The sequence below is a fragment of the Scyliorhinus torazame genome, chromosome 14 (assembly GCF_047496885.1).
Source record: "Scyliorhinus torazame isolate Kashiwa2021f chromosome 14, sScyTor2.1, whole genome shotgun sequence".
NCBI lineage: Eukaryota > Metazoa > Chordata > Chondrichthyes > Carcharhiniformes > Scyliorhinidae > Scyliorhinus > Scyliorhinus torazame.
This window is the reverse complement of record NC_092720.1, coordinates 16,386,903-16,411,261: the sequence shown is the minus strand read 5'-3', so window position 1 is coordinate 16,411,261 and position 24,359 is coordinate 16,386,903. Positions and strand designations below refer to the sequence as shown.

Genomic DNA, 24,359 nt, shown 5'->3' with positions numbered 1-24,359 from the left:
GGTTTAGAGCAGGTACTTCGTTATCATCTGTCTTACATTATCGCACAAGGTCAAAATGATTCCTCGGGAACAGAGTTAGAAAACTGGCTACAAATATTGGATAGTCAGCATCATTTTGTGGGAAGATCATGTCTTCATAGAATTTCATAGAATTTTCATAGAATTTAGTCTTCGTAACGTCTTTAATTTTTTGTGGAAATAACAAGGGAATTGATGAGGGCAGTGCTGTGGATGTGATCCACATCGAAATATTTCAGTAAGGGATTTGATATGGCCCCACATGGCAGACAGATCAGAAAGGTAATCACCACCATTTACATTCCCTTTTGTCTTTTTGTCCACAACATCTCTGTCACTCCCTCCCCAACCTCCACCTATTGCTGGCACCCGTATCCAGCCCTACTGCTCCACCAATACCCCCCCCCCCCCCCCCCCAACAGTATAAATGTAATCCTGTTTCCAGTTCTCTCTGGCTCTGACGAAGTGTCTTCCAGTATCGAAACCTGAAAGTGTTCTCTCTTCAAAGATGCTGATGGACTGCTGAGAGTTTTCAGCATTTTCTGTTTCTGTTTCAGACTACAGCATCTGCAATTCGCTTTCTTTCCTAAAGTACATGTTACAGTCCAGATAACCAGGGAATTGGGATAAAGATTTTCAGTATGTTTCAAGTCAAAATGTTTTGCAATGCCCTTTTATAAATTATGTATATTTTTGGAAAAAATAAGTAGACTGGCAATTTTCTGTAAAATATCGAATGACCTAGTGGGGATTGACAGAACAATACCAACAACAATGCCAAAACATGAGGCAGCCATCCACACAAACTACAAAGACCTTTCCCAGACACTGTGTCAACAATCTTTCATCCCAAGGAGGGCAAGCCCCACAATGGAAGAAGCTGCCAAAGGAAATAGTCACAGCACCATCACTGCAAATCTTCACGATCCAACTTTAGATCATCTCCGTGGGCAGCACGGTTGCACAGTGGTTAGCACTGTTGCTTCACAGCTCCAGGGTCCCAGGTTCGATTCCTGGCTTGGTCACTGTCTGTGTGGAGTCTGCACATTCTCCCCGTGTCTGCGTGGGTTTCCTCCGGGTGCTCCGGTTTCCTCCCTCGAGTCCCGAAAGACGTGCTGTTAGGTAATTTAGACATTCTGAATTCTCCCTCTGTGTACCCGAACAGGCGCCCGAGTGTGAACGACTAGGGGCTTTTCACAGTAAATGCACTGCTGTGTTAATGTAAGCCTACTTGTGACAATAAAGATTATTATATTATTGTAACATTTCTAGGTTTTCATTTTCAGGACTACCATCTCAGCAGGTTATGTCAGGTACAACTGGTGCTAATAACATAAATGTTGCAGATTATGGATGTTAGCCTATGTTGCCAACATGACCAAAGCAGGCCATTCATTCGTCCTGACTGTGCTGGTTCTCTGTGAGAGCTACAGAGCGAATCCAACTCCCCCACCCGTGTTCCAGAGGCCTGAAACTCTACCAGAAAATTATCCAAATTGTTGATCAAATACTGCGTGCTTTGCCTGTTTGTCCTGGGTCCCTTAAGGGTCACCGATTGTCCCATATTTCTCGGTCAGCCTGTGGGGGGACAGAACGTGGGATTATCAGTTGAGTGATCTGAGCTGAACTGCAAGCCTGAGAATCGGCCAGAGAGAGATGATAAATTGTCATGTTTGTTTGCTTTAAACACTACTGCATCCACTCAGAACCCCCCCACCAGCACCACATAACCCCTCCAGTTGCCCCCCTGGCCCTCCCATTGGTCACCAGCACCAATCCCATCCTGGTCCCATGGTCGATGTGCATCTTATTTTATTTCTTAAGAGATGGTCATCCTGCCTGCCTCCACTCTCAGTCACGGCACTCCAGATCCTGGCCACTCCTTGCGGAATGATTATTTCCTCGCTCATGTCACCATCACTTCTTTTGCGAATCACCTTAAATTGGTGCCCTCTGGTTCGCAACCCTTCTGCCAGTTGAAACAAATTTTCTCGATCTACTCTGTCCCGATGACCCCATGATTTTGAACATTTTGAACGTAGGCCGGCAAGGTGGCACAGTGGTTAGCACTGCTACCTCTCAACGACAGAGGCCCCGGTTCAATTCCGGCCTTGGGCGACTGTGTGAACTTTGCACTTTCTCCGTGGGTTTCCTCCGGGTGCTCCGGTTTCCTCCCTCAATTCAAACATGTGCAGGTTAGGTGAATTGACCATGCTAAATTGCTCCTTGGTGTCCAAAGGTTAGGTTGCAGGGATAGGGTGGGGGAGTGGGCCCAAGTAGGGTGCCCTTTCAAAGGGTCGGTGCAGACCCGATGGGCCAAATGGCCTGTTTCTGTTCTGTAGGGATTCTGTGGTTCTCTGAGTGGGCCTATGCAGTGCGCTCTTTCAGAGGGTCAATGCAGACTTGATGGGCCGAATGGCCTACTTCTGCACTATCAGAATTCTATGTTTCAACCCCTCTCAACTGTCTCTTCGCAGGAGAACTTATAAACATATGAATTATGAGCAGGAGTAGGCCACTTGGCACCTGAAACCGGCTCTGATGTTCAGTAAGTTCATGTCTGATCTGACTGTAACCTCAACTATACATTCCCTCCAACCCCTGATAACCTATCAACCCTTGCTTATCAAGAATCTGAGACTCTGCTTCCGCTGCCTTTTCAGGAAGAGAGTTCCAATGACCCACGACCCTCAAAATTCTCATCTGTCTTATTTTTAAATAGCGGCCCCTAGTTCTCAGTTCTCCCCACAAGGGGCAACATTTTTTCCATGTCCCCCCTGTCAAGGCTTTTCAAGATCTTGTATATTTCAATCAAGTTGCCTATTACTCTTAACTCTGGCTTCCTCAATCGATTCATGCAACTGAACTCCCTCAACCCTACAACAATTCTCGTAACTCCTTCCACACCATAATCAAAGACTCCTCCTACCCCGGTTCTTCTCTCTTCCAACCTCTTCCACGGGCAGGAGATACCAAAGTTTGAGAACACGCACCAAGAGATTCGAAAACAGCTTCTTGCCTGCTGTTACCAGACTCCTGAATGACCCTCTTAGGGTGTGAACTGATCTTATGGACTGAACTGATCTTTCGACGCATCTTCTCTACAGTTGTAGCATAATACACCGGATACTTCGCCCACTGTCTATTGTCATGTGAGAGTACCTTTAAGAAGTGGGTATTTATAAAACATCTGTAGTGGATGTACTGTTAAGAAATGGGTGTTTGTCAGTGATGTCAGAGAGTGGGTGGAGCTGGGCTGTCTGCTACATGGTGTGTTTTAGTTTCGTGAGAGCTGGATAGCTGCAGTCACAGCAAGAAGGTGTATTAGTCTCTCTCTCTGCAATCTAAAGACTGTCTCCAGTTTCTTTGGTGATTTAAAAATAATACCTGTTTCTGTGGCGAAGTTAAACCTGATGTCTTTCTGTAAAAAGGTTTTTTTTTGGTCTTATGGATGTTGCAAGGAAAGATTAAGAGTTACTTACAGAGTACTGTATTCTTTGGGGATTTATTGGTGTTGATAGTTGTTAAGATAAAGTGTAATCTGATTTCATAAATAAACATTGTTTTAATTTAAAATTACTGTCGATCTTGGTTGAGTCACACCTGTAAAGTAGTCCCGTGTGCTCCCCATAACTACAATCTGTTAAAAGTTGTGGGTCAGGCGAACTTCGTGATACACTTTGGGGTTCTCTCAACCCTGGCCCATAACACTATGTTTGTATATTTTCATTATGTTTCTTCATGTATTTATCATATGTTCTATGTTTTCATGTATGGAGCGATCTGCCTGGACTGTACGCAGAATACTTTTCACTGTACCTCCGTACACGTGGCAATAAATCTAAATCCTTCACGCCCTTCCTAAGGTTTAGTGTCCATAATTGGAAGCAATATTCACTCGCTCCTGTCGACCGCATTTCTAGACGTGCCTTGTCCTTGATTCACCTCTTGTTCATGGACGCAAAGCAACAGCACTCACCACTGATCCCTAAAGAAAGCTATTCAAAAAGACCTAATGTCCTCTGGTGTGGATTTCCTCTTTCCTGAAACCTGAAACTAAGTCAAGGGTGTAGTATCCTGGTGATCACCAAGGAGATCAACGAATAAGCAGATTATTAAGCTAAGGAACTATTCACAGGGAGAGATAAAGCCTAACGTACTCCACCACTCCAAACTGGCAAGGAAAACCCACGCTCAGCCCCAGGATTTGAGCGCTTCTGGCCTGATTGGCCCAATGGATCGCATGCCCATCCAAGAACCCACCTCCCCTTAAAGGGCCTCACTGGCTCAAAGGGGATCTCCAGGCACCCAGCAGCAGGGCTGTCAGCAAGCATGGGCAGCACGGTAGCACAGTGGTTAGAACTATTGCTTCACAGCACCAGGGTCCCAGGTTCAATTCCCGGCTTGGATCACTGTCTGTGCAGAGTCTGCACGTTCTCTCCGTGACTGCGTGGGTTTCCTCCCACAAGTCCCGAACGTTCTCCGGTTTCCTCCCACAAGTGCTATTAGGTGAATTGGACATTCTGAATTCTCCCTCCGTGTACCCGAACAGACGCCAGAATGTGGCGACTAGGGTCTTTTCACAGTAACGTCATTACAGTGTTAATGTAAGCCAACTCGTGACAATAAAGATTATTATATTATTATTATGGCAGTGTTAGAAGTCAATCACATTCTCGCATACAGCGAGGCTAAGGGTGCAAATTTACGACCCCTTGCGCCGGTGGGATTTTCCAGTCCTGGCAAGATCAATGGCCTTGCAACATTTCCCAACCATGCCCACCTGCCAGGACAGTGCCATAAAATTCCACCCCAAGAGTGAAAGTTATCGTCCATTCAATTGATCTCTGTTGCTTTGCTTCAGTTGTGGAGAAAGATTGAGATGTTGGGGCTGGCCTCCTCGCTGAAGAGAAGGTTGAGCGGAGGATCGATGGAGGTACTAAAAATTGAGGCTCTGGACAAAGTAAAAAGGGAGAAACTGTTCCCATTGGAAGGTGGAGGGATTGGGAAACTAAGGGATCAACCTTATCAGGGCCAAAGGGAAAAAGCAACCAAGTGGCACTCGGTGACTTGCTTCTTCAGAGGACCAGCAGACGCATGATAGGGTGAGTGACTTCCTCCTGTGCTGTAACCATTCTATGTTTCTGCTGATTGCATCTGCGGAGGGAGGAGGGAGAGCGCATCACTCAACAGCACAGTGGGGAAGCATTGAATCACTGACAGCAACTTCCAGATTTCCGCATTACTCTGCACATATGCAGACTCCAGAAGTTGCGGTCCATTCCAGTGGAACTATGACAGTGAACGCTAAAAATGTTGCCATCTACACCACCACATAATCCAGACTATTATTAACGGGTTCCCTCTCCTCAGATATTTTTCCTTCCACCTCAATTCTGCAGACCACACCAAACTTTCGAAAACAATTCTTGAATCCTCCCCCAATTGAACGAGTAGAATATCTCACTGCTCAGCAGCTCTATGGCTGAAATCCATGAACACACAGGTTCTGCCTTTTACACACACTGCACTTGGTGGAATACCTATGGGTTTCGTACACCCGATCTTCCCACAATCTTGGGAGCATGAGGAGAGGATGTGCCGATCAACAACTGAGGCAGCAGGCAGCACTAGAGGGGTGAGTGGTCAAGAGGTAGCCATCTAGGGAAATCACCGGCGAAGAAGGCCAGTGTCAGTGTGTCCTCAGGATATGAACGAACCAGGGACACCGGAGGATCTCCGGGAAGCAGGCATTGGTATTTGCCAGATTCTACAGCAGGGCCCTCCAGCCACATTCATAGGCTGGAGCCACAGGGATTTATTAGGCTTCAACCCCAAACCTGTGGCCCTCAAAGTAACTGTGGTGATCAACGTTTTAACCACAATGCGTCCAGCATGCTGCCACACACGGATGTTTCAAAGAAGTTGACCAATGCCCACTTCTGTCATGTCAACGAATCAATCAGGTTCAACACAAATGATGCCAGTTAGGGGATGGACGTTGTGCCCATTGCTCAGTTGCCTGGAGTGTAAGGGATAGTTGACTGCACTCATGTTCCCTTTAGATCTCCTCTGAACATCCAGCGGCGCATGTGTAGTACAAACAATTCCACTCTATAAACATACAAATGAAGAATCATGCAGGTCTGTGCTTGTCTTACAGGGACTAATGACTCCCATGTTGTGGAACCTGCAGCCTCCTGAGCTTTTGAAGCCTCTGCCCAGACTGACCCGAGCATCGCCCAATGAAACCACCCCCGCCACATAATTGCAAGTGTGTGCCCACTGTTAGCCTGTTAAACTTTCAAATGGGTGCCAGTTTCCGACACAAAAGTAGAAGTGGAGCTCACTCCTGTTCTGCCATCGAAAACAGCTCATCACGGATTAAATTCTGCCCAATGATTCCTAATAGCACTTTGAAATGTTTTGTGATGTTAAAGGTACTGTATAACCAAGTTGTTGTTAACGAACATACTGGTATTGTTAAAGAATTGTTAAGGGAAGGCTCGGTGGCACAGTGGTTAGCACTGCTGTCTCGCAGCACCAGGGACTGGGTTCAATTCTGGCCTTGGGTGACTGTCTCTGTGGAGTTTACACGTTTCTCCCCGTATCTGCGTGGGTTTCCTCCGGGTGCTCCGGTTTCCTCCCACTGACAAAAAAAGATGTGCACGTTAGGTGGATTGGCTATGCTAAACATTGCCCCTTCGTATCCAGTGTTACAGGGATAGGCAGGGAAGTGGGCCTGGGAGGTGAACTCGATGGGCCGAATGGCCTCCTTCTGTACGGTAGAGATTCTATTCTATAACACATCCATTTAAAGAACAGTAATTTTCATACACGAATCCTCATTCCATTTGTGTACATTGATGTTTCTCTATTAATGAGTTGTCATCCACACTTTATACCACTCCTCTCTTGAAGGTGGCGCATCCTGCAGTAGGACATCTTCAAAGGTATATTCCACTGTCCCTCCCTAGGGCTATTCTGCGTGCAGGTTGACACGGTCTTCCAGGAATGAAAAAATAATAATTGCCCAAAGTTTGCAAGTCTCACCCCTATGTAGTGACTCCTGCTAGAAAATGTCCGTGCTTATGGTTTAGGAGCAGGTTGTAAATGGTTAACTAATGCACTTCAGGCTCAGCTGAAAAAGACGCTGGAAGGCAACAAGTAGTATGACTGCAGTACATACGAACATATGAGACAGGAGCAAGCCATTTAGCCCCTTAAGCCTTCTCTGCCATTCCATAAGATCATGTCTAATCTGATTGTAACCTCAATAGAGGGCAATAAATCTTCGTGCCTGCAGCAGAGGAGAGGAAAACATCACAATGAAAGAAGCAGCAAAGACCCATGATGATACATGCTTTATACTTTGATGTGCTGGCAGCTGTAACTCGGTTTGTATAAAGGCCCTTCGGGCCTTTTTGATTTCATCCTTACTGAATACCAACTCTACCCTCTTCCCATTAGAACTGCCAATTGCTGAAGAGTTAAGTACCCTTACCTGCACTGCCCGTCCTGGCAACATTGTTCCAGCTATTGATCTCTTCTGTATAAAAATATTTCCTGCGACCAATTATAACAATAATCTTTATTATTGTCTCAAGTAGGCTTACATCAACACTGCAATGAAGTTACTGTGAAATTATAAACTTCCTCTCACAATCCTGATCTTTCTTCGCCCATTACCAGGCAGTGGATGAATGTATCATATTAAGTACCTTATCTGCTTGAGATCTTGTCTGAATTGAGGAACCCTGGCTTACCATTCTGTTGTGCCAGAGATGTTAAATATGCTCTGTTCTCTACCTTAACTGCCCATTCTTCTGGGGTGCAGTCAAACTCAAGTGTTTTGAAGAAGCAAACAATGAAATCGTTCCCCTTTCGTAACATAGATCAGTGCACGACAAAGTAATCTACTGTTCGAAGTGCTTTGACGGGTCAGCACAGTGGCTAGCACCGCTTACCTCACAGGACCGGAGACCCGGGTTTGATTCCGACCTTGGGTGACAGTCGGTATGGAGTTTGCAGGTTCACCCAGTGTCTGCGTGCGTTCCTTCTGGGTGCTCCAGTTTCCTCCCACAGCCAGAGCCCATCTCGGGTTAGGTACAAGTCATGAAAATGCAGATCCCATATCAAGTGATCAAATGAATTGATGTAAAGAAATCATCTGGAACCATTTTATTAAAGTATACAACTTTGAGCTACAAAACCATCATTCAGAGTGGCATCTCGTCCCCAGATGATATATTTCTCTTGTTCAACTTAAGACCCAGTAACCGAATGGAGAGGTTTACAGATTGTGAGTTATTAGTGCAGCAGGCTTCCGTTTTCCGATGGGGTCTTTGTTCTCCGCACTGGGACTCCGATAGACAGTTCCTGAAGGATTCTGACTGTAATGATTCTTCTGTTTGTGGCTAGGACTGTCGAGAGGCTTCCCCAGTCATTAGGTACCTTTTGTGTTTGCTCTCAGAAGGGATGGGGAGCGAGGGGTTTGGGATGTCAGTGCTTGTGCTTTGACCCACACTGTTTTTTTTGTGTTGATTTCCCACATACTCAACATTGTAACATGACTCACAAAAGGAAAAGCTTGACACAACACAAATTTCAGAAGCTCTACAAAAGTGAAATCATCGGTTTTGTCCGTTTCTGCATGGAATATAAGGCTTGTGGTGCTTCTTCGAGGCTCGATGGGTTTTGTTGCAATTCATAGCCGTGTATTTATGACTGCCTTTAACGTAAAAAATAAAGCAAACCTTCCTGTCGCCGCCTTGAATAAGGTCTGCTCTTTTTCTTCTGTCTGGTTTCCAGACTATTTTATATTAAAAAAAAGACAGCTATCATGCCAATCACACAGGTAGGCACACAATTCAGCCGATGACTTTTCACTCTCTGCACCAACTGCTTTATCAGTCGATGTCAGAGGAAGTAAAATACCCCACAATTCTTTGCTGCATGACAAGGAAAGAAGCACACAAAAAGTTTGAGAAATTAGTTCAAAAGAAAGCAAGGTGGGAAACAATTACAGTCTCGTTTTGTTTTCACGACACACACTCAACAGATGCAGTTTGTTTCTCTCTCAAAAAAATAGAAAGAAAACTTACAATGGAAAAGGTGTTAGAAGAGGCAGACAAACAGGCTTTTGTCCACACTCGCCCACAGTCCAGTCTTGTGAGAGGGGTGGGGAAGGGAGGGAGCAGGACGGTGGTGCGGAAGAAGCAAAACAAATGGTTTTCGTTTATAAATTTGCAGATTAGTGCTGAATAAATACAGTCCTGTTCACACGTCAAATGTGCTACTCCATCACAAACAGGGCCTCAGTCCAGTTTTTTTTTTTTATTAGTTGCTCTGTTTTAGTAACAAGACAGAATAGATGGTGCTTTCTTTACAAAAAAAAAATGCAAATCAGTCACATGACATCCACAAAGAACTCACTGGGGTTTCCCATCGCCATTCTGAAGGACTGTCTACTTGCCGTGAGTTCTGGGGGCACCGTGGCCAGGTCGCGGACTGGAGGGGCCCCCGGGGGCGCCATCGCAGACTGTGGGGGCAACATCATGAGAGGTGGCGTGTACAGGGGCGGTAAACCCGGAGCCCCATAAGACTGGTGCGTGTGATGACTGCGCACACTTGCGGCCATGGAGTGGTGGCTCCGGTGGCTGAGGTTGCTGTGGTGACTGTGCTCACTGGCGGCGGCCGAGCGCTCACTGGCTGCCCGTTCCCGTCGGATGCCGCTCCTTGTGGTATGATCTGATTCACTGCCGCTGCCCCCGGACTTGGCGTCGCCTGCCTTGGGCTCCTTCTCTTTCCCTCCTCTCCTCTCACTCCCACTGCGGTTCGATCCACTGCTTCGACTTCCTGGAACAGAGAAGCAAAACAAAGAAGCATGAGAACGAGACAAGGGTGAGATGGGTGTTGGGGGGGGGGGGGGGGAGACAATGAGGTCACTTTCTCGAGTGTACTTAATAAAGCCAGTGATACCATTTGATTTATCATTTAATAGTCTAAACCCTTCATATTTAAAACATTTTTTTAGAGTACCCAATTCATTTTTTTTTACAATTAAGGGGCAATTTAACGTAACCAATCTACCTACCCTGCACATCTTTGGGCTGTGGGGGCGAAACCCACGCAGACACGGGGAGAATGTGCAAACTCCACACGGACAGTGACCCAGAGCCGGGATCGAACCTGGGACCTCGGCGCCATGAGGCAGCAATGCTAACCACTGCACCACCGTGTTGCCCATCTAAACCCCTCATGTGATCTTCCTGATGTGTCCATTCATGATTCCTTTTTAAGATTATGACTTCAGAGAGAAAACTCAACATGGAATATCACCTGTGTGTAATGGTTGAATTTCTGTGTCTTTTATATTGATCAAGCGCTATGTGATGGCCCAGAAATCACTGCAGTGTGGCATCTTGCAGGTAGACCTTTCCTCCTCTCCTCTCATTCTCAGTCAGTTGCCTTCCTACCTCTCTCTCTCTCTTGAAAATTCACGGGCTGGATTCTCCGCACCCCGACGCTGAAATCGGGTCTGGCGCCGGGCTGGAGAATCCATTTCCCCGCATGGAAATGTCCAGCTCCGCGGTCCGAGGCCGCCATGGAGCATGGCGCGGCCGCTGGAGGTCTCCGCCGCGCGCACGCGCGGCATCCGACCCGGAAGTGCGGGGGCCCGTATCTGCAGCAAAAGTGGCGAGATTCATTCCGGGTCCCTGCTGGCCCCCTGCAGGGTTAGTAATATTTCATAGAATTTACAGTGCAGAAGGAGGCCATTCGGCCCATCGAGTCTGCACCAGCTCTTGGAAAGAGCACCCTACCCAAGCCACACCACCCTATCCCCATAACCCAGTAACCCCACTCAACCAACACTAAGGGCAATTTTGGACACTAAGGGCAATTTAGCATAGCCAATCCACCTAACCTGCACATCTTTGGACTGTGGGAGGAAACCGGAGCACCCGGAGGAAACCCACGCACACACGGGGAGAACGTGCAGACTCCGCACAGAGTCTGTGGCCCTTTCACGCCAGGTTTTCTGGCGTGGAAGTCCAGAGTTTTGACGCCAGCGTGGGGACGTAGTCCCAAAAGCAGAGAATGTAGCCCCACGTCTTTCACCAAACGGTTGGCCACCCAACCTAATATCTCCTTTTGCAGTTTGGTGCCCAATGTTGTTTGATAATGCCCCTGTGAAATGCCTTGGGACATTTCAATATATTAAAGGTGCTTGATAAATGCACGTTGAAGGGTGGCGCAGCGGGTTAGCCCTGTTGCCTCATGGCGTCAAGGTCCCAGGTTCGATCCCGGCTCTGGGTCACTTGTCCGTGTGGCGTTTGCACATTCTCCCTGTGTTTGCGTGGGTTTTGTCCCCGCAACACAAAAGATGTGCAGGGTAGGGTGGATCGGCCAGGCTAATTTTGAAAAAAAGAATTGGGTACTCTAAATTTATATTTAAAAAGACGGTTCTCTCACCTTCACTCGGCTGGCTGCCGGCACTGCCCCCTCCATAAGTGAACCCGGTGACGTCGTGGTAGCCCGGTGGGTGTGGGTTGAACGGGTGCTGTGGTGGGTACTGGTACGGGAAGGCTATGGGCCACGGTGCTGCACCTGGGTGGGGGAGGGGTGCCAATGTGTCTTGATCTGAAGTGCCGCTTGATCCATCGTGGTCATTGAGAGTTAGATTAGCCATGTCTGTGGAAGTATAATAATAATTTGTATTGGTGTCACAAGTAGGCTTACATTAACACTGCAATGTTACTGTGAAAAGCCCCTGGTTGCTGCACTCCGGCGCCTGTTCGGGTACACACAGGGAGGATGCAGAATGTCCAATTCACCGAACGCACGTCTTTCAGGACTTGTGGGAGGAAACCGGAGCACCCGGAGGAAACCCACGCAGACACGGGGAGAACGTGCAGACTCCGCAGAGACAGTGACCCAAGCCGGGTATCGAACCCGGGACCCTAGCGCTGTGAAGCAACACTGCTAACCACTGTGCTACCCTGCCGCCCTTTTCTGGCTGCTAGTTCTGTCAATATCAGTGAAATCACCAAATGGCTGTAATCCCGCTATTTACTGCAGGTCCCTAATCACTGACTCGTACCTGATCAACAGGAGCAAGTATTCTGCAAACATTCTAGGCAGGCACTGAGCTTTGGAACAATCAGTGTTTAGTTTATTGTAGAACCTTCATCCCAAATCAGATGCTCTAGAATCACTTCCGCATATTCTATCTGATTCTCATTGTAATGTGCATTGACCTCCATAGTGTTAGCTCAATAACATATGAACAAGGAGTACGAATAGGCCATTCAGCCCCTCCAGCCTGCTCCACCAAATGATAAGATCACGGCTCATCTGATAGAAACCTCAAATCTGCACCCTACATACCCCCGATAACCTATCACCCCCGGCTTAACAAGAATCTATCCACACCTGCCTTAAAAATATTCAAAAACTGCTTCACCATCTTTTGAGGAAGAGAGGTCCAAAGACTCGTGACCCTCTGAAAAGAACAAATGCTCCTCATTTCCGTTTTAAATGGGTGATCGCTTACTTTTGAACCATGACCCCTTGTTCCAGATTCTCCCTCAAGAGGAAATATCTTATCTATCTATAAAGACCCCTCAAGATTTTGTACGCTTCAATCAAATCAGACATAGGAACAGCTTCTTCCCCACAGCTGCCAGACACCTCAATGACTCCCCCTCAGACTGATCTGTTCCCTGTAAGAACACCATTCTGAAGTCAGAACCCTGACTTCAGTCGTAATGAAGTGCTTTGAGAGGTTGGTCATGAAGCGCATCACCTCCACACTCCACACGCCTTTATCCACTGCAATTCGCATACCGCAACAAACGGTCCACACAGACGCCATTTCCCTGGACCTACACTCATCCCTAGAGCATCTCGACAACAAGGACTCCTACATCAGACTCCTATTTATTGACTACAGCTCCGCCTTCAACACCATAATCCCAGCCAAGCTCATTTCAAAGCTCCAAAACCTAGAACTTGGCTCCTCACTCTGCAACTGGATCCTCGACTTTCTGACCAACAGACCACAATCAGTAAGAATGAACAACAACACCTCCTCCACAATAGTCCTCAACACCGGGGCCCCACAAGGCTGCGTACTTATCCCCCTACTCTACTCCCTGTACACACATGACTGCGTGGCAAAATTTGGTTCCAACTCCATCTACAAGTTTACTGACGATACGACCATAGTGGGCCGGATCTCGAATAACGACGAGTCAGAATACAGGCGGGAGATAGAGAACCTAGTGGAGTGGTGTAGCGACAACAATCTCTCCCTCAATGCCAGCAAAACTAAAGATCTGGTCATTGACTTCAGGAAGCACAGTACTGTACACACCCCTGTCAGCATCAACGGGGCCAAGGTGGAGATGGTTAGCAGGTTCAAATTCCAAGGGATGCACATCTCCAAAAATCTGTCCTGGTCCACCCACATCGATGCTACCATCAAGAAAGCACAACAGCGCCTATACTTCCTCAGGAAACTAAGGAAATTCGGCATGTCCACATTAACTCTTACCAACTTTTACAGATGCACCATAGAAAACATCCTATCAGGCTGCATCACAGCCTGGTATGGCAACTGCTCGGCCCAGGACCGCAAGAAACTTCAGAGAGTCGTGAACACAGCCCAGTCCATCACACAACATGCTCCCTATCCATTGACTCGATGGGCCGAATGGCCTACTTCTGCACTGTAAATTCTATGATAATCTATGATTGACTCCATCTACACCTCCCGCTGCCTGGGGAAAGCGGGCAGCATAATCAAAGACTCCTCCCACCTGGCTTACTCATTCTTCCAACTTCTTCCATTGGGCAGGAGATCCAGAAGTCTGAGAACACGCACAAACAGACTCAAAAACAGCTTCTTCCCCGCTGTCACCAGACTCCTAAACGACCCTCTTATGGACTGACCTCATTAACATTGCACTCTGTATGCTTCACCCGATGCCGGTGTTATGTAGTTACATTGTGTACCTTGTGTTGCCCTATTATGTATTTTCTTTTCTTCCCATGTACTTAATGATCTGTTGAGGTGCTCGCAGAAAAATACTTTTCACTGTACCTCGGTACACGTGACAATAAACAAATCCAATCTAATACAATTCACAACGTCATGTGCTGCTCTTGTTTGGCCCTTGTTCCGCACTGTAACCAATCACTATTTGTAGATGTACCATTTGTCGATGTACTCTGTCGATTATTCTTTGTCTACTATGTACGTACTGTGTACGTTCCCTTGGCTGCAGAAAAATACTTTTCACTCTACCTCTGTACATGTGACAATATATATCAAATATCAATATCAAATCACCTCTCACTCTTCTAAGCTCCAGCGTATACAAGCCCCGCCTGTCCAACCGTTCCTCACAAGATAACCCGCCCGTTCCTGGTATTACTCTGGTAAATTTTCTCTGAACTGCTTTTTACATCCTTCCTTCAACAAGGTGATAAATGCTGTACACAGTGCTCCAAATATAGACTCACTTGTACCCTGTCCAACTTTTCATTTCTGGCTAGCTTTCTCTCGTACTCCACCAAATAGCAGCAACTGACACCCTCAACACAGGGAGAGTTCTTCATCTTCGAATGACATTTACAAACTACCTTCTACTTCCAGTACCCCGAGAGGCAGCGCAGGTGAAATTGCTGCAATATTCAGTGACGGAGAGTGATGGGTCACAGTGGGTCTACAACACCGGTCTGTGTGCTCGTCCGCTCAACATTGAGACACACAGCATGTGAACACCAATGCCCATTCCCTCCACTGTTCTTGCAAGTATTGTTGAAAAAAGAAACACGCTGTCAAAGTTTTTCATCTTGCACTCAGCCAGACAGACAAGAGAATCCATAATTCCGAAGGGAGAAACAATTTACACTGAATGCGAAAAGCCCATGCTAGCACAACTTAGAACATGTCTGAAGTTAGCTATCATTCCCCAATTGGACAGCACGTGCTGAACAACCCTGAGAGTGCCAAGAGTCACACTAACGTCCAATTTAAGATGAACAGACAGACTGTCAATGCAGCTCACTTAAATTTGCTGGAAGCTACATATATTTATGTGTGGGGACCTGTCCTCTGCAGGCAGAAAGAGCATGTCCAGGCATGGCACCTTTATTTTGACCTGGGGGACAATGTTCTCTCCATGCATTCTCCATGGCAATGCCTCAACCAATCAGAGTTGCCTTCCCAACCAATTTGCACCCTTTTCTCATACAGTATAAATTGTTGCCCCCTTTGAAATTTGGTATTCTGGCGCCTGTCCTGATGAGTGTAAGGCAAAAAGCTGCAACAGCCTCTGGCATGTCTGGGGTCTGTAATTAAAGCTAGTTTCTGGGGTAAGGCAGGGCGAGGCTGAGGCACCGCAGGTTTGAGACGCCACCATGCCCCAAAGACAGAGTTAGTGACTCACTGCCACAGAGGCTGCCGAAGATGTAGTAGCATTGCTCCGAGAAGGTGATTTTGTTGACAGTGTGTCGGATGTAGCCAGCTTTGAGGAGATTGCTAGCGTATTTTCGGGCCTCGCGTCGATCTGGGAAACCTTCAACGTGGTTAAAAAGCCAGTCAACAACATCCGAACCTGGGGGAGGCAACACAGAACGAGTCAGCAAAAGTGAGGAGGGCATTCAGCCCATCGTGACGGTGTTTGGTAGTTAATGAGTACCACCCCCCCCATCTCAATTTCTCTGCACTTTTCCCATGGCCTTGCAAAAAGTCCCATTCATGTGTTTATCAAATTCTCTTTTGAAATTTACTACTGAATTTGCTTCCACCATCCTTTCAGATAAGTGCGTTCCACAATAACCTTCTCGACTTAAGGGAATACAACCCTAGTTAATTCAAACTCTCCTCATTATTTAGCCATTTTAACCCCAGTACTTTAAACCCCAAATCTGATGTCACGGAATCACTGCCTCATCCATGGAATCCCAAGAGCGCAGCAGGCCATTCGGCCCATCGAGTCTGCGCCAAAAGAGCACCCTACCTAGGCCCACTCCCCCCGCCGTATCCCCGCAACCCCACCTAACCTGCACATCTTTGAACTGTGGGAGGAAATCTGAGCACCCAGAGCAGACACAGGGACGAATTGCACACTCCACACAGTCACCCAATCCCAGAATTGAACGCGGGCCCCTGGCGCGTTAGGTAGCAGTGCTAACCACTGTTGCAGCTTGCCGCCCCTCATCTGTCTGACTCTCAATAAAATTGCCTTGACCTTTAACATGTTAGCTCAATAGCAATCGGCAGCAACTAACATCTTCAACACGGAACGGCCTCAATGATTAGGGGCTAATCGAAAAGCAGAATACTGTGGATGCTGCAAATCTGAAATGAAAACAGGAAATGTTGGAAACACTCAGCAGATCAGGAAGTATCTGCAGAGAGGGAAACAGAGTGAGCTTTTCAGGCCGATGGCTTTTCATCAGAACTAGGAAAAGGTGTCATAATAGAATCAAAGAATTTACAGTGCAGAAGGGGGGCATTCAGCCCATCAAGTCTGCAACGGCCCACTTAAGCCCACACCTCCACCCTATCCCCGTAACCCACTAACCCCACCTAACCTTTTTTGACGCTAAGGGGCAATTTATCATGGCCAATCCACCTAACCTGCACGTCTTTGGACTGTGGGAGGAAACCGGAGCACCCGGAGGAAACCCACGCAGACACGGGGAGAACGTGCAGACTCCGCACAGACAGTGACCCAGCGGGGAATAGAACCTGGGACCCTGGAGCTGTGAAGGAACAATGCTAACCACTATGCAACCATGCCGTCCACCGTGTGAGTTGGGGAACCTACAAGTTTTTCCAATTGATGAGCTAAGGTTATGCGGAGGGGGGGGTTGCAGTCTCCCCCGCCATTGTTTACCTCATTATCACTCATCAAAGGCATTGTTTGTTGGGCGGCACGGTGGTGCAGTGGTCAGCACTGCTGCCTCACGGCCCTGGGTCACTGTCGATGTGGAGTTTGCACATTCTCCCCGTGTCTGCGTGGGTCTCACACCCACAACCCAAAGATGTGCAGGGTAGGTGGGTTGGGGGTTGGTCACACTACATTGCCCCTTAATTGGAACAAAAATAATAACTTGGTACCCAAAATGTAGAATAAAAAGAAGGCACTGTTTGCAAAGCTGGGTCAATGGCTGGACCCAACATACCTATAAAAGCGTTGGGGATCGTTATTTTAAGCCACATTCGGTCGCGGACCTCTAAGCCCGATTCTGGTGATGCCATGGCTTTGACGATGGTGACTATATCACTGTGGATTGATAAGTGAAAATCGTCGAATCCTGGAAGGAAAAGAACACAAATAGATCCCACTTCAAATGAGCAATGGTGCAGAGCAGTGCAGTGCTGTTAGGCTAGGATAAGGGATGATATAGCGAGCGTAGAGAACAGGCCATCCTCAAGTGTCGAATTTGCGGTAAGCATTATCCATTCCAGAACACCCAGCACCATGAAGGATCCTGATTTCTGGCTTACTTCATCAACTCTAAATGACACTATTCAGTTCATAGTCTTCATCACTCAATACAAATCATTTTTTTTTTTGCCACTGGCTGTCACTGCTGCAGGTGAAACAACATTCAATAAAACCATGCCAGCGACACCTACTGGTGAACAAAAATCAGTGATGCAGCAAATTAGTCAAGACTTGGATCTTTCATCATGATGGGAATTGCTTCCAATTCTTGCCGGCAGATTGCTGGTCCATTGGCATGTCCTGAATCTCGGAACAAACACGGAACTCTGCACGCGCTTGTTCTGGCAGGAACACCCAGAGAATTTGGCCCTTAATTTATTGTTTGACGGGATGTGGGCATCGTTGGGGAGGCCAGTATTTGTTGTCCATTCCTAACTGTCCTTGAACTGAGTACATTGCTGGGCCATTTCAGAGGGCTCCTGAGAGTCAACCACATTGCTGTGGGTCTGGAGTCACATGTAGGCCAGACCGAGTAAGTATGGCACATTGGTGAACCAGATGGGGGGTTTTAAATTAAATTCAATGATCATTTCATGCTTATTATTACGGAGATGAACTTTGTATTTTAAATTTATCAGTTGAATTTAAATTCCACCAGTCGCTGAGGTGGGATTTGAAACTGCGTCCCCCAGAGCATTAACCCCGGCCTCTAGGTTAATAGTGACCCCAACGTCCCCCTTAATATCGGTCACGCTCCTGCATAGAACATAGAACGTATCGTGCAGAAGGAGGCCATTCGGCCCATCGAGTCTGCACCGACCCATTTAAGCCCTCACTTCCCCCCTATCCCCTGAACCCAATAACCCCTCCTAACCTTTTTGGACACGAAGGGCAATTTTAGCTTGGCCAATGCACCTAACCTGCACGTCTTTGGACTGTGGGAGGAAACCAGAGCACCCGGAGGAAACCCACGCAGACACGGGGAGAATGTGCAGACTCCGCACAGACAGCGACCCAGCAGGGAATCGAACCTGGGACCCTGGTGCTAACCACTGTGCTACCGTGCTGGATAGGATACAAAGAGCAGAGAAACTTGGGGGAGGGGGGGGGGGATTCTGGCCTCATAATTCCCCTCACCTAACATTCTGCTCCAGTAAATCTCAGTGATTTCTTGCACAGTTTGCTCCTTGACCCTTCACTTCGGTTTCTCACGTACAAATTTGATACCGATGCACCGAATATTTACACAACCTGTTCTCTTTTCTGCACTGGTATGTGCTTTCCTTAACCAAGGATTGATGAGAGGTTACCGGGTAGAAATTCCTTTGTATTTCTGGTGTTACAGCACTGCACCCTCTGGACACACACACACACAAACAAACAAACACACAACACAAAGTAGAATGAAACAAACTGAGAGAAACGTAGCTCGGTGATTGGGGAAGCCATGCTGTGCAACACCAGGTGCAGCCAATGGTCACGTGCGGGTGGAACTTACGTTCGGTTTCTGGGATGGAGCTGGTGATGGAAGAGCTGGTGGAAGTAATGGTACTCATGGAGGGGCTCATACCATATGGCTGATAGGCTCCTGTCATGGCTGCCGTGTGCGACACCCACGCCGCTGGGTCGATGGGGCGAATGGGCTCACCTGACGAGGAGAGGAAGAAACAAGGAGGCATTAGTACTTGTGTAGCTTGATGGTCTGGGGTCATATCAGAATTTTAAACAGTTCTGAGTGAATCAATGCATGTATATATATGCATGCCTGTGTGTATAAGTGTGTGTGAGTGACATATGATTCATCATCCGCACTCAAGGAATTCATAGATTAACCAGCTAACTGCGAAAAGCCCCCAGTCGCCACATTCCGTCAGCTGTTCGGGAACAGGGAGGGAGAATTCAGAATGTCCAAATTACCTAACAAGCACGTCGTTCGGGACTTGTGGGATGAAACCAGAGCACCCGGAGGAAACCCACACAGACACGGGGAGAACGTGCAGACTCTGCACAGGCAGTGACCCAAGCCGGGAATTGACCCCGAGTCCCTGGCGCTGTGAAGCAACAGTGCTAACCACTGTGCTATCGTGCTGATCATTAAAAAAAACGCTCTTAGCAAAAGTTAGCAAGGGTCAGGAAGAGGACTCAATGGATTGAATGTATTGGAGACTGTGAAAGTTTTTTTTTTAAATGCATTTTATTCAAACTTGTATCAAAGTAGGTTATAGCAAATAAACACCCCAGGAATCATTCTTCTCAACAATCAACTATACAGTTTGTACACATTTTCCTCCTTTTTCACCCCCCCCCCTTCCCCCTGCGACGAACATCTCCTCAAACACGGTCACAAACATCCCCCACCTTTTCTCAACTCCCCTGCTGAGCCCCTTAACTTATACTTTATCTTCGCTAACCGCAGGAAGTCAGACAGGTCACCCAACCATGCTGCTACCCCCAGTGGCGATTCGACCGCCACTCCAGCAAAATTTGTCGCCGTGCAATCAGAGAGGCGAAGGCCAAGACATCGGCCTTCCTCCTCTCCATGAGCTGCAGCTTCTCTGAAACCCCAAATATCGTCACCAAAGGGTCCGGGTCCACCTCCCCCTCCACTATCCTGGCTAAGACCGCGAACACTCCCGCCCAGAATCTTCCCAATTTTTCACAACCCCAAAACATGTGCGCATGATTTGCTGGCCCCCGTCCACACCTCTCGCACTCATCTGCTTCCCCCTGAAAGAACCCACTCATTCTCGCCCAAGTCGTCTGCACCCTGTGCACCACCTTGAACTGTATCAGGCTCATCCTTGCACAAGAGGAGGTCCCGTCACAATTTACCCTTCGCAGTGCCTCACTCTATACTCCCCAATGTTTGTGACCGTGTTTTTCGTCAGTATTCACTCAGGAAAAAGATAATGTTGTGGAGGAGAATGCTGAGTCCCAGGCTAATAGAATAGATGGCATTGAGGTACGTAGGGAAGAGGTGTTGGCAATTCTGGACAGGCTGAAAATAGATAAGTCCCCGGGACCTGATGGGATTTATCCTAGGATTCTCTGGGAGGCCAGGGAAGAGATTGCTGGACCTTTGGCTTTGATTTTTATGTCATCATTGGCTACAGGAATAGTGCCAGAGGACTGGAGGACAGCAAATGTGGTCCCTTTGTTCAAAAAGGGGAGCAGAGACAACCCCGGCAACTATAGACCGGTGAGCCTCACGTCTGTAGTGGGTAAAGTCTTGGAGGGGATTATAAGGGACAAGATTTATAATCATCTAGATAGGAATGATATGATCAGGGATAGTCAGCATGGCTTTGTGAAGGGTAGGTCATGCCTCACAAACCTTATTGAGTTCTTTGAGAAGGTGACTGAACAGGTAGACGAGGGTAGAGCAGTTGATGTGGTGTATATGGATTTCAGCAAAGCGTTTGATAAGGTTCCCCACGGTAGGCTATTGCAGAAAATACGGAGGCTGGGGATTGAGGGTGATTTAGAGATGTGGATCAGAAATTGGCTAGCTGAAAGAAGACAGAGGGTGGTGGTTGATGGGAAATGTTCAGAATGGAGTACAGTCACAAGTGGAGTACCACAAGGATCTGTTCTGGGGCCGTTGCTGTTTGTCATTTTTATCAATGACCTAGAGGAAGGCACAGAAGGGTGGGTGAGTAAATTTGCAGATGATACTAAAGTCGGTGGTGTTGTCGATAGTGTGGAAGGATGTAGCAGGTTACAGAGGGATATAGATAAGCTGCAGAGCTGGGCTGAGAGGTGGCAAATGGAGTTTAATGTAGAGAAGTGTGAGGTGATTCACTTTGGAAGGAATAACAGGAATGCGGAATATTTGGCTAATGGTAAAGTTCTTGAAAGTGTGGCTGAGCAGAGGGATCTAGGTGTCCATGTACATAGATCCCTGAAAGTTGCCACCCAGGTTGATAGGGTTGTGAAGAAGGCCTATGGAGTGTTGGCCTTTATTGGTAGAGGGATTGAGTTCCGGAGTCGAGAGGTCATGTTGCAGCTGTACAGAACTCTGGTCCGGCCGCATTTGGAGTATTGCGTACAGTTCTGGTCACCGCATTATAGGAAGGACGTGGAGGCTTTGGAGCGGGTGCAGAGGAGATTTACCAGGATGTTGCCTGGTATGGAGGGAAAATCTTATGAGGAAAGGCTGACGGACTTGAGGTTGTTTTCGTTGGAGAGAAGAAGGTTAAGAGGAGACTTAATAGAGGCATACAAAATGATCAGGGGGTTGGATAGGGTGGACAGTGAGAGCCTTCTCCCGCGGATGGATATGGCTGGCACGAGGGGACATAACTTTAAACTGAGGGGTAATAGATATAGGACAGAGGTCAGAGGTAGGTTCTTTACGCAAAGAGTAGTGAGGCCGTGGAATGCCCTACCTGCTACAGTAGTGAACTCGCCAACATTGAGGGCATTTAAAAGTTTATTGGATAAACATATGGATGATAATGGCATAGTGTAGGTTAGATGGCTTTTGTTTCGGTGCAACATCGTGGGCCGAAGGGCCTGTACTGCGCTGTATTGTTCTATGTTCTATGTTCTATGTTCTAATTGATCTCCATTCCCAACTCCGCTTCCCATTTCTCCTTGATCTTCACCACCCGCTCGCCTCCCTGCTCCCCCAACCACTTATATATATCCCCAATTCTTCCCTCCCCTTCCACATCCAGAAGCAGCAGTCGCTCCAGCAGGGTGCATCCTGGCAATCTAGGGAACCCCTTCCAGACCTTTCGTGCAAAGTCCCTAACCTGTAGATACCTGAAGTCACTACCCCTTGGCAGCTCTACCCTCTCCCTTAGCTGCTCCAGATTGGCGAACCCTTCCTTCAAATACAAATCCCTCACCTTGACCAGCCCCACTTCCCTCCACCTCCTGTATACACTATCCATCCCCCCCTGCTCAAACCCATGATTCTCGCACAGCGGCGTTAGCACCGACATCCCTTCCACCCTAAAATGCCTCCTCAGCTGATTCCATATCTTCACCGTGGACAGCACCACTGGGCTCCCTGAATACCTACTCGGAGCCATTGGCAATGCTGCCGTCACCATAGCCCTCAAACTAGACCCCTTATAAGAGTCTTCCTCCATCCTAACCCATTCTACCCCTTCTCCTTCCCACCACCACCGCACCTTGTCCACATTCGCCGCCCAATAATAATGAAGCAAGTTTGGCAACGCCAACTCCCCCTGCTGCCTCTGCCTCTGTAGCAGGGTCCTCCCCACCCTTGGCACCTTCCCCACCCATACAAAGTCAGAGATGATTGTGTCCACTTTCGAAAAAAGGCATTTGGTGTAAAGATCGGGAGAGCCTGAAAGATAAACAAGAACCTCGGCAGAATATTCATTTTCACCACTTGGACCCTCCCCACCAATGTTAAGTGCAGTGTATCCCACCTCTTAAGATCTTCCCTGGCCTCCTCCACCAGGTTCGTTAAGTTCCACTTATGGAGCCCCGTCCATTCCCTCGCTACCTGAATCCCCAAGTACCTAAACCTATCCCTCGCTACCGTAAATGACATACCCCCTAAATTAGCCCGCTGTGCCAGCTCATTCACCGGGAATACTTCACTTTGCCCTACATTCAGCTTGTATTCCGAAAACCTTCCAAACCTCCCCAACAGGCCCATAATCCTTCCCATACTCTCCAACGGATCCGAAACATACAGCGGGGGTCATCGGCATAGAGCGACACCTGATGCTCCCTCTGTCCTCTCATGATCTCCTGCCACTCTGCCGACCACCTGAGAGCCATCGCCAATGGCTCTATGGCCAGCGCAAACAGCAGCGGCGACAGCGGGCACCCCTGCCTCGTACCCATGTGTAAGTCAAAGCTTCGTGAGCTCATATTATTCATCCTCACCCTCGCTCTTGGCGCCACATACAGCAACCGCACCCATGCCACAAATCTCGGCCCGAACCCAAACCTTCCCAAAACTTCAAACAAGTACCGCCACTCCACCCGATCAAATGCTTTCTCTGAACCCATGGACACCACCACCTCCGGTACCAGAGCTCTCGACGGATTCATCACCACATTCAACAGCTGTCTTATATTACTCGCGATCTGCCTGCCCTTCACGAAGCCTGTTTAATCTTCTGCAACCACCCCCGGGACACAAACCTCTATCCTCCCCGCCAACAACTTAGCCAATACTTTCACATCCGTGTTCAATAGTGATATGGGTCGATACGACCCACATTCCACCGGATCCTTCCCTTTTTGGGGGATTAGTGTGATTACTGCCTGCTTCATCGTCCCCGGCAACTCCCCCTTCTCCGGCGCTTCATTAAATGCCCCCAACAGATGTGGTGCCAGGTCCGCCGCAAATTCCTTATAAAATTCTGCCGGGTACCCATCTGGCCCAGGGGCCTTCCCCGACTTCATTTCCCTGATACTATCCAGCACCTCCCTCAGCCCCAGTGGTTCCTCCAATGCCTGCCTCTTGGCTTCCTCCACCCGGGGAAATTCCAGCTCCAGCTCGTCCAGAAACCACCCCATGTCCCCCTCATCTCCTCCTGGGTCTGCCTCAAAGTCTCTGGTAATACTCTCTAAATGCCTCCTTTTTCTTCCCTGGCTCTGACACCACATCCCCAGCCCGAATCTTCAATATTTCCTTGGACACAGCCTGCCTCCGCAGCTGGTGCGCCAGCATGCGGCTCGTCTTCTCCCCATACTCGTATTGCACCCCTCTTGCCCTACGCAGTTGCCCTACTGCCCTCCCCGTTGTCAGTCTGTCAAATTGCCCCTGCAACTTTTTCCTCCTCCCCAATCCCTCCACGGTGGGCACCCTCGCATATTCCCTGTCCACCTCCACTATCTCGCTCACTAGACAGTCATGTTCCGCCCTCCTTTCCTTATTCG

The 24,359-nt window shown here is 48.0% G+C and overlaps 1 protein-coding gene across 3 annotated transcripts in view; it reads right to left on the bottom strand.

Moving 5' to 3' along the window:
- Window positions 1–8,176: 8,176 nt before the first annotated feature.
- The window catches only part of dvl3b (dishevelled segment polarity protein 3b), a 155,191-nt gene continuing 139,008 nt past the window's right edge, over window positions 8,177–24,359 (bottom strand). For 2 of the 3 annotated variants that reach the window (XM_072473735.1, XM_072473737.1), the window contains 5 exons: window positions 18,985–19,134; window positions 17,221–17,352; window positions 15,477–15,644; window positions 11,494–11,712; window positions 8,177–9,876 (listed from right to left, as the gene is read on the bottom strand). In XM_072473735.1, the coding sequence (XP_072329836.1) occupies window positions 9,428–9,876; window positions 11,494–11,712; window positions 15,477–15,644; window positions 17,221–17,352; window positions 18,985–19,134 (1,118 nt within the window). In that variant the 3' untranslated portion in view covers window positions 8,177–9,427. The remainder of the gene's footprint in view (window positions 9,877–11,493; window positions 11,713–15,476; window positions 15,645–17,220; window positions 17,353–18,984; window positions 19,135–24,359) is intronic. The other variant, XM_072473736.1, reaches the window with a different exon arrangement.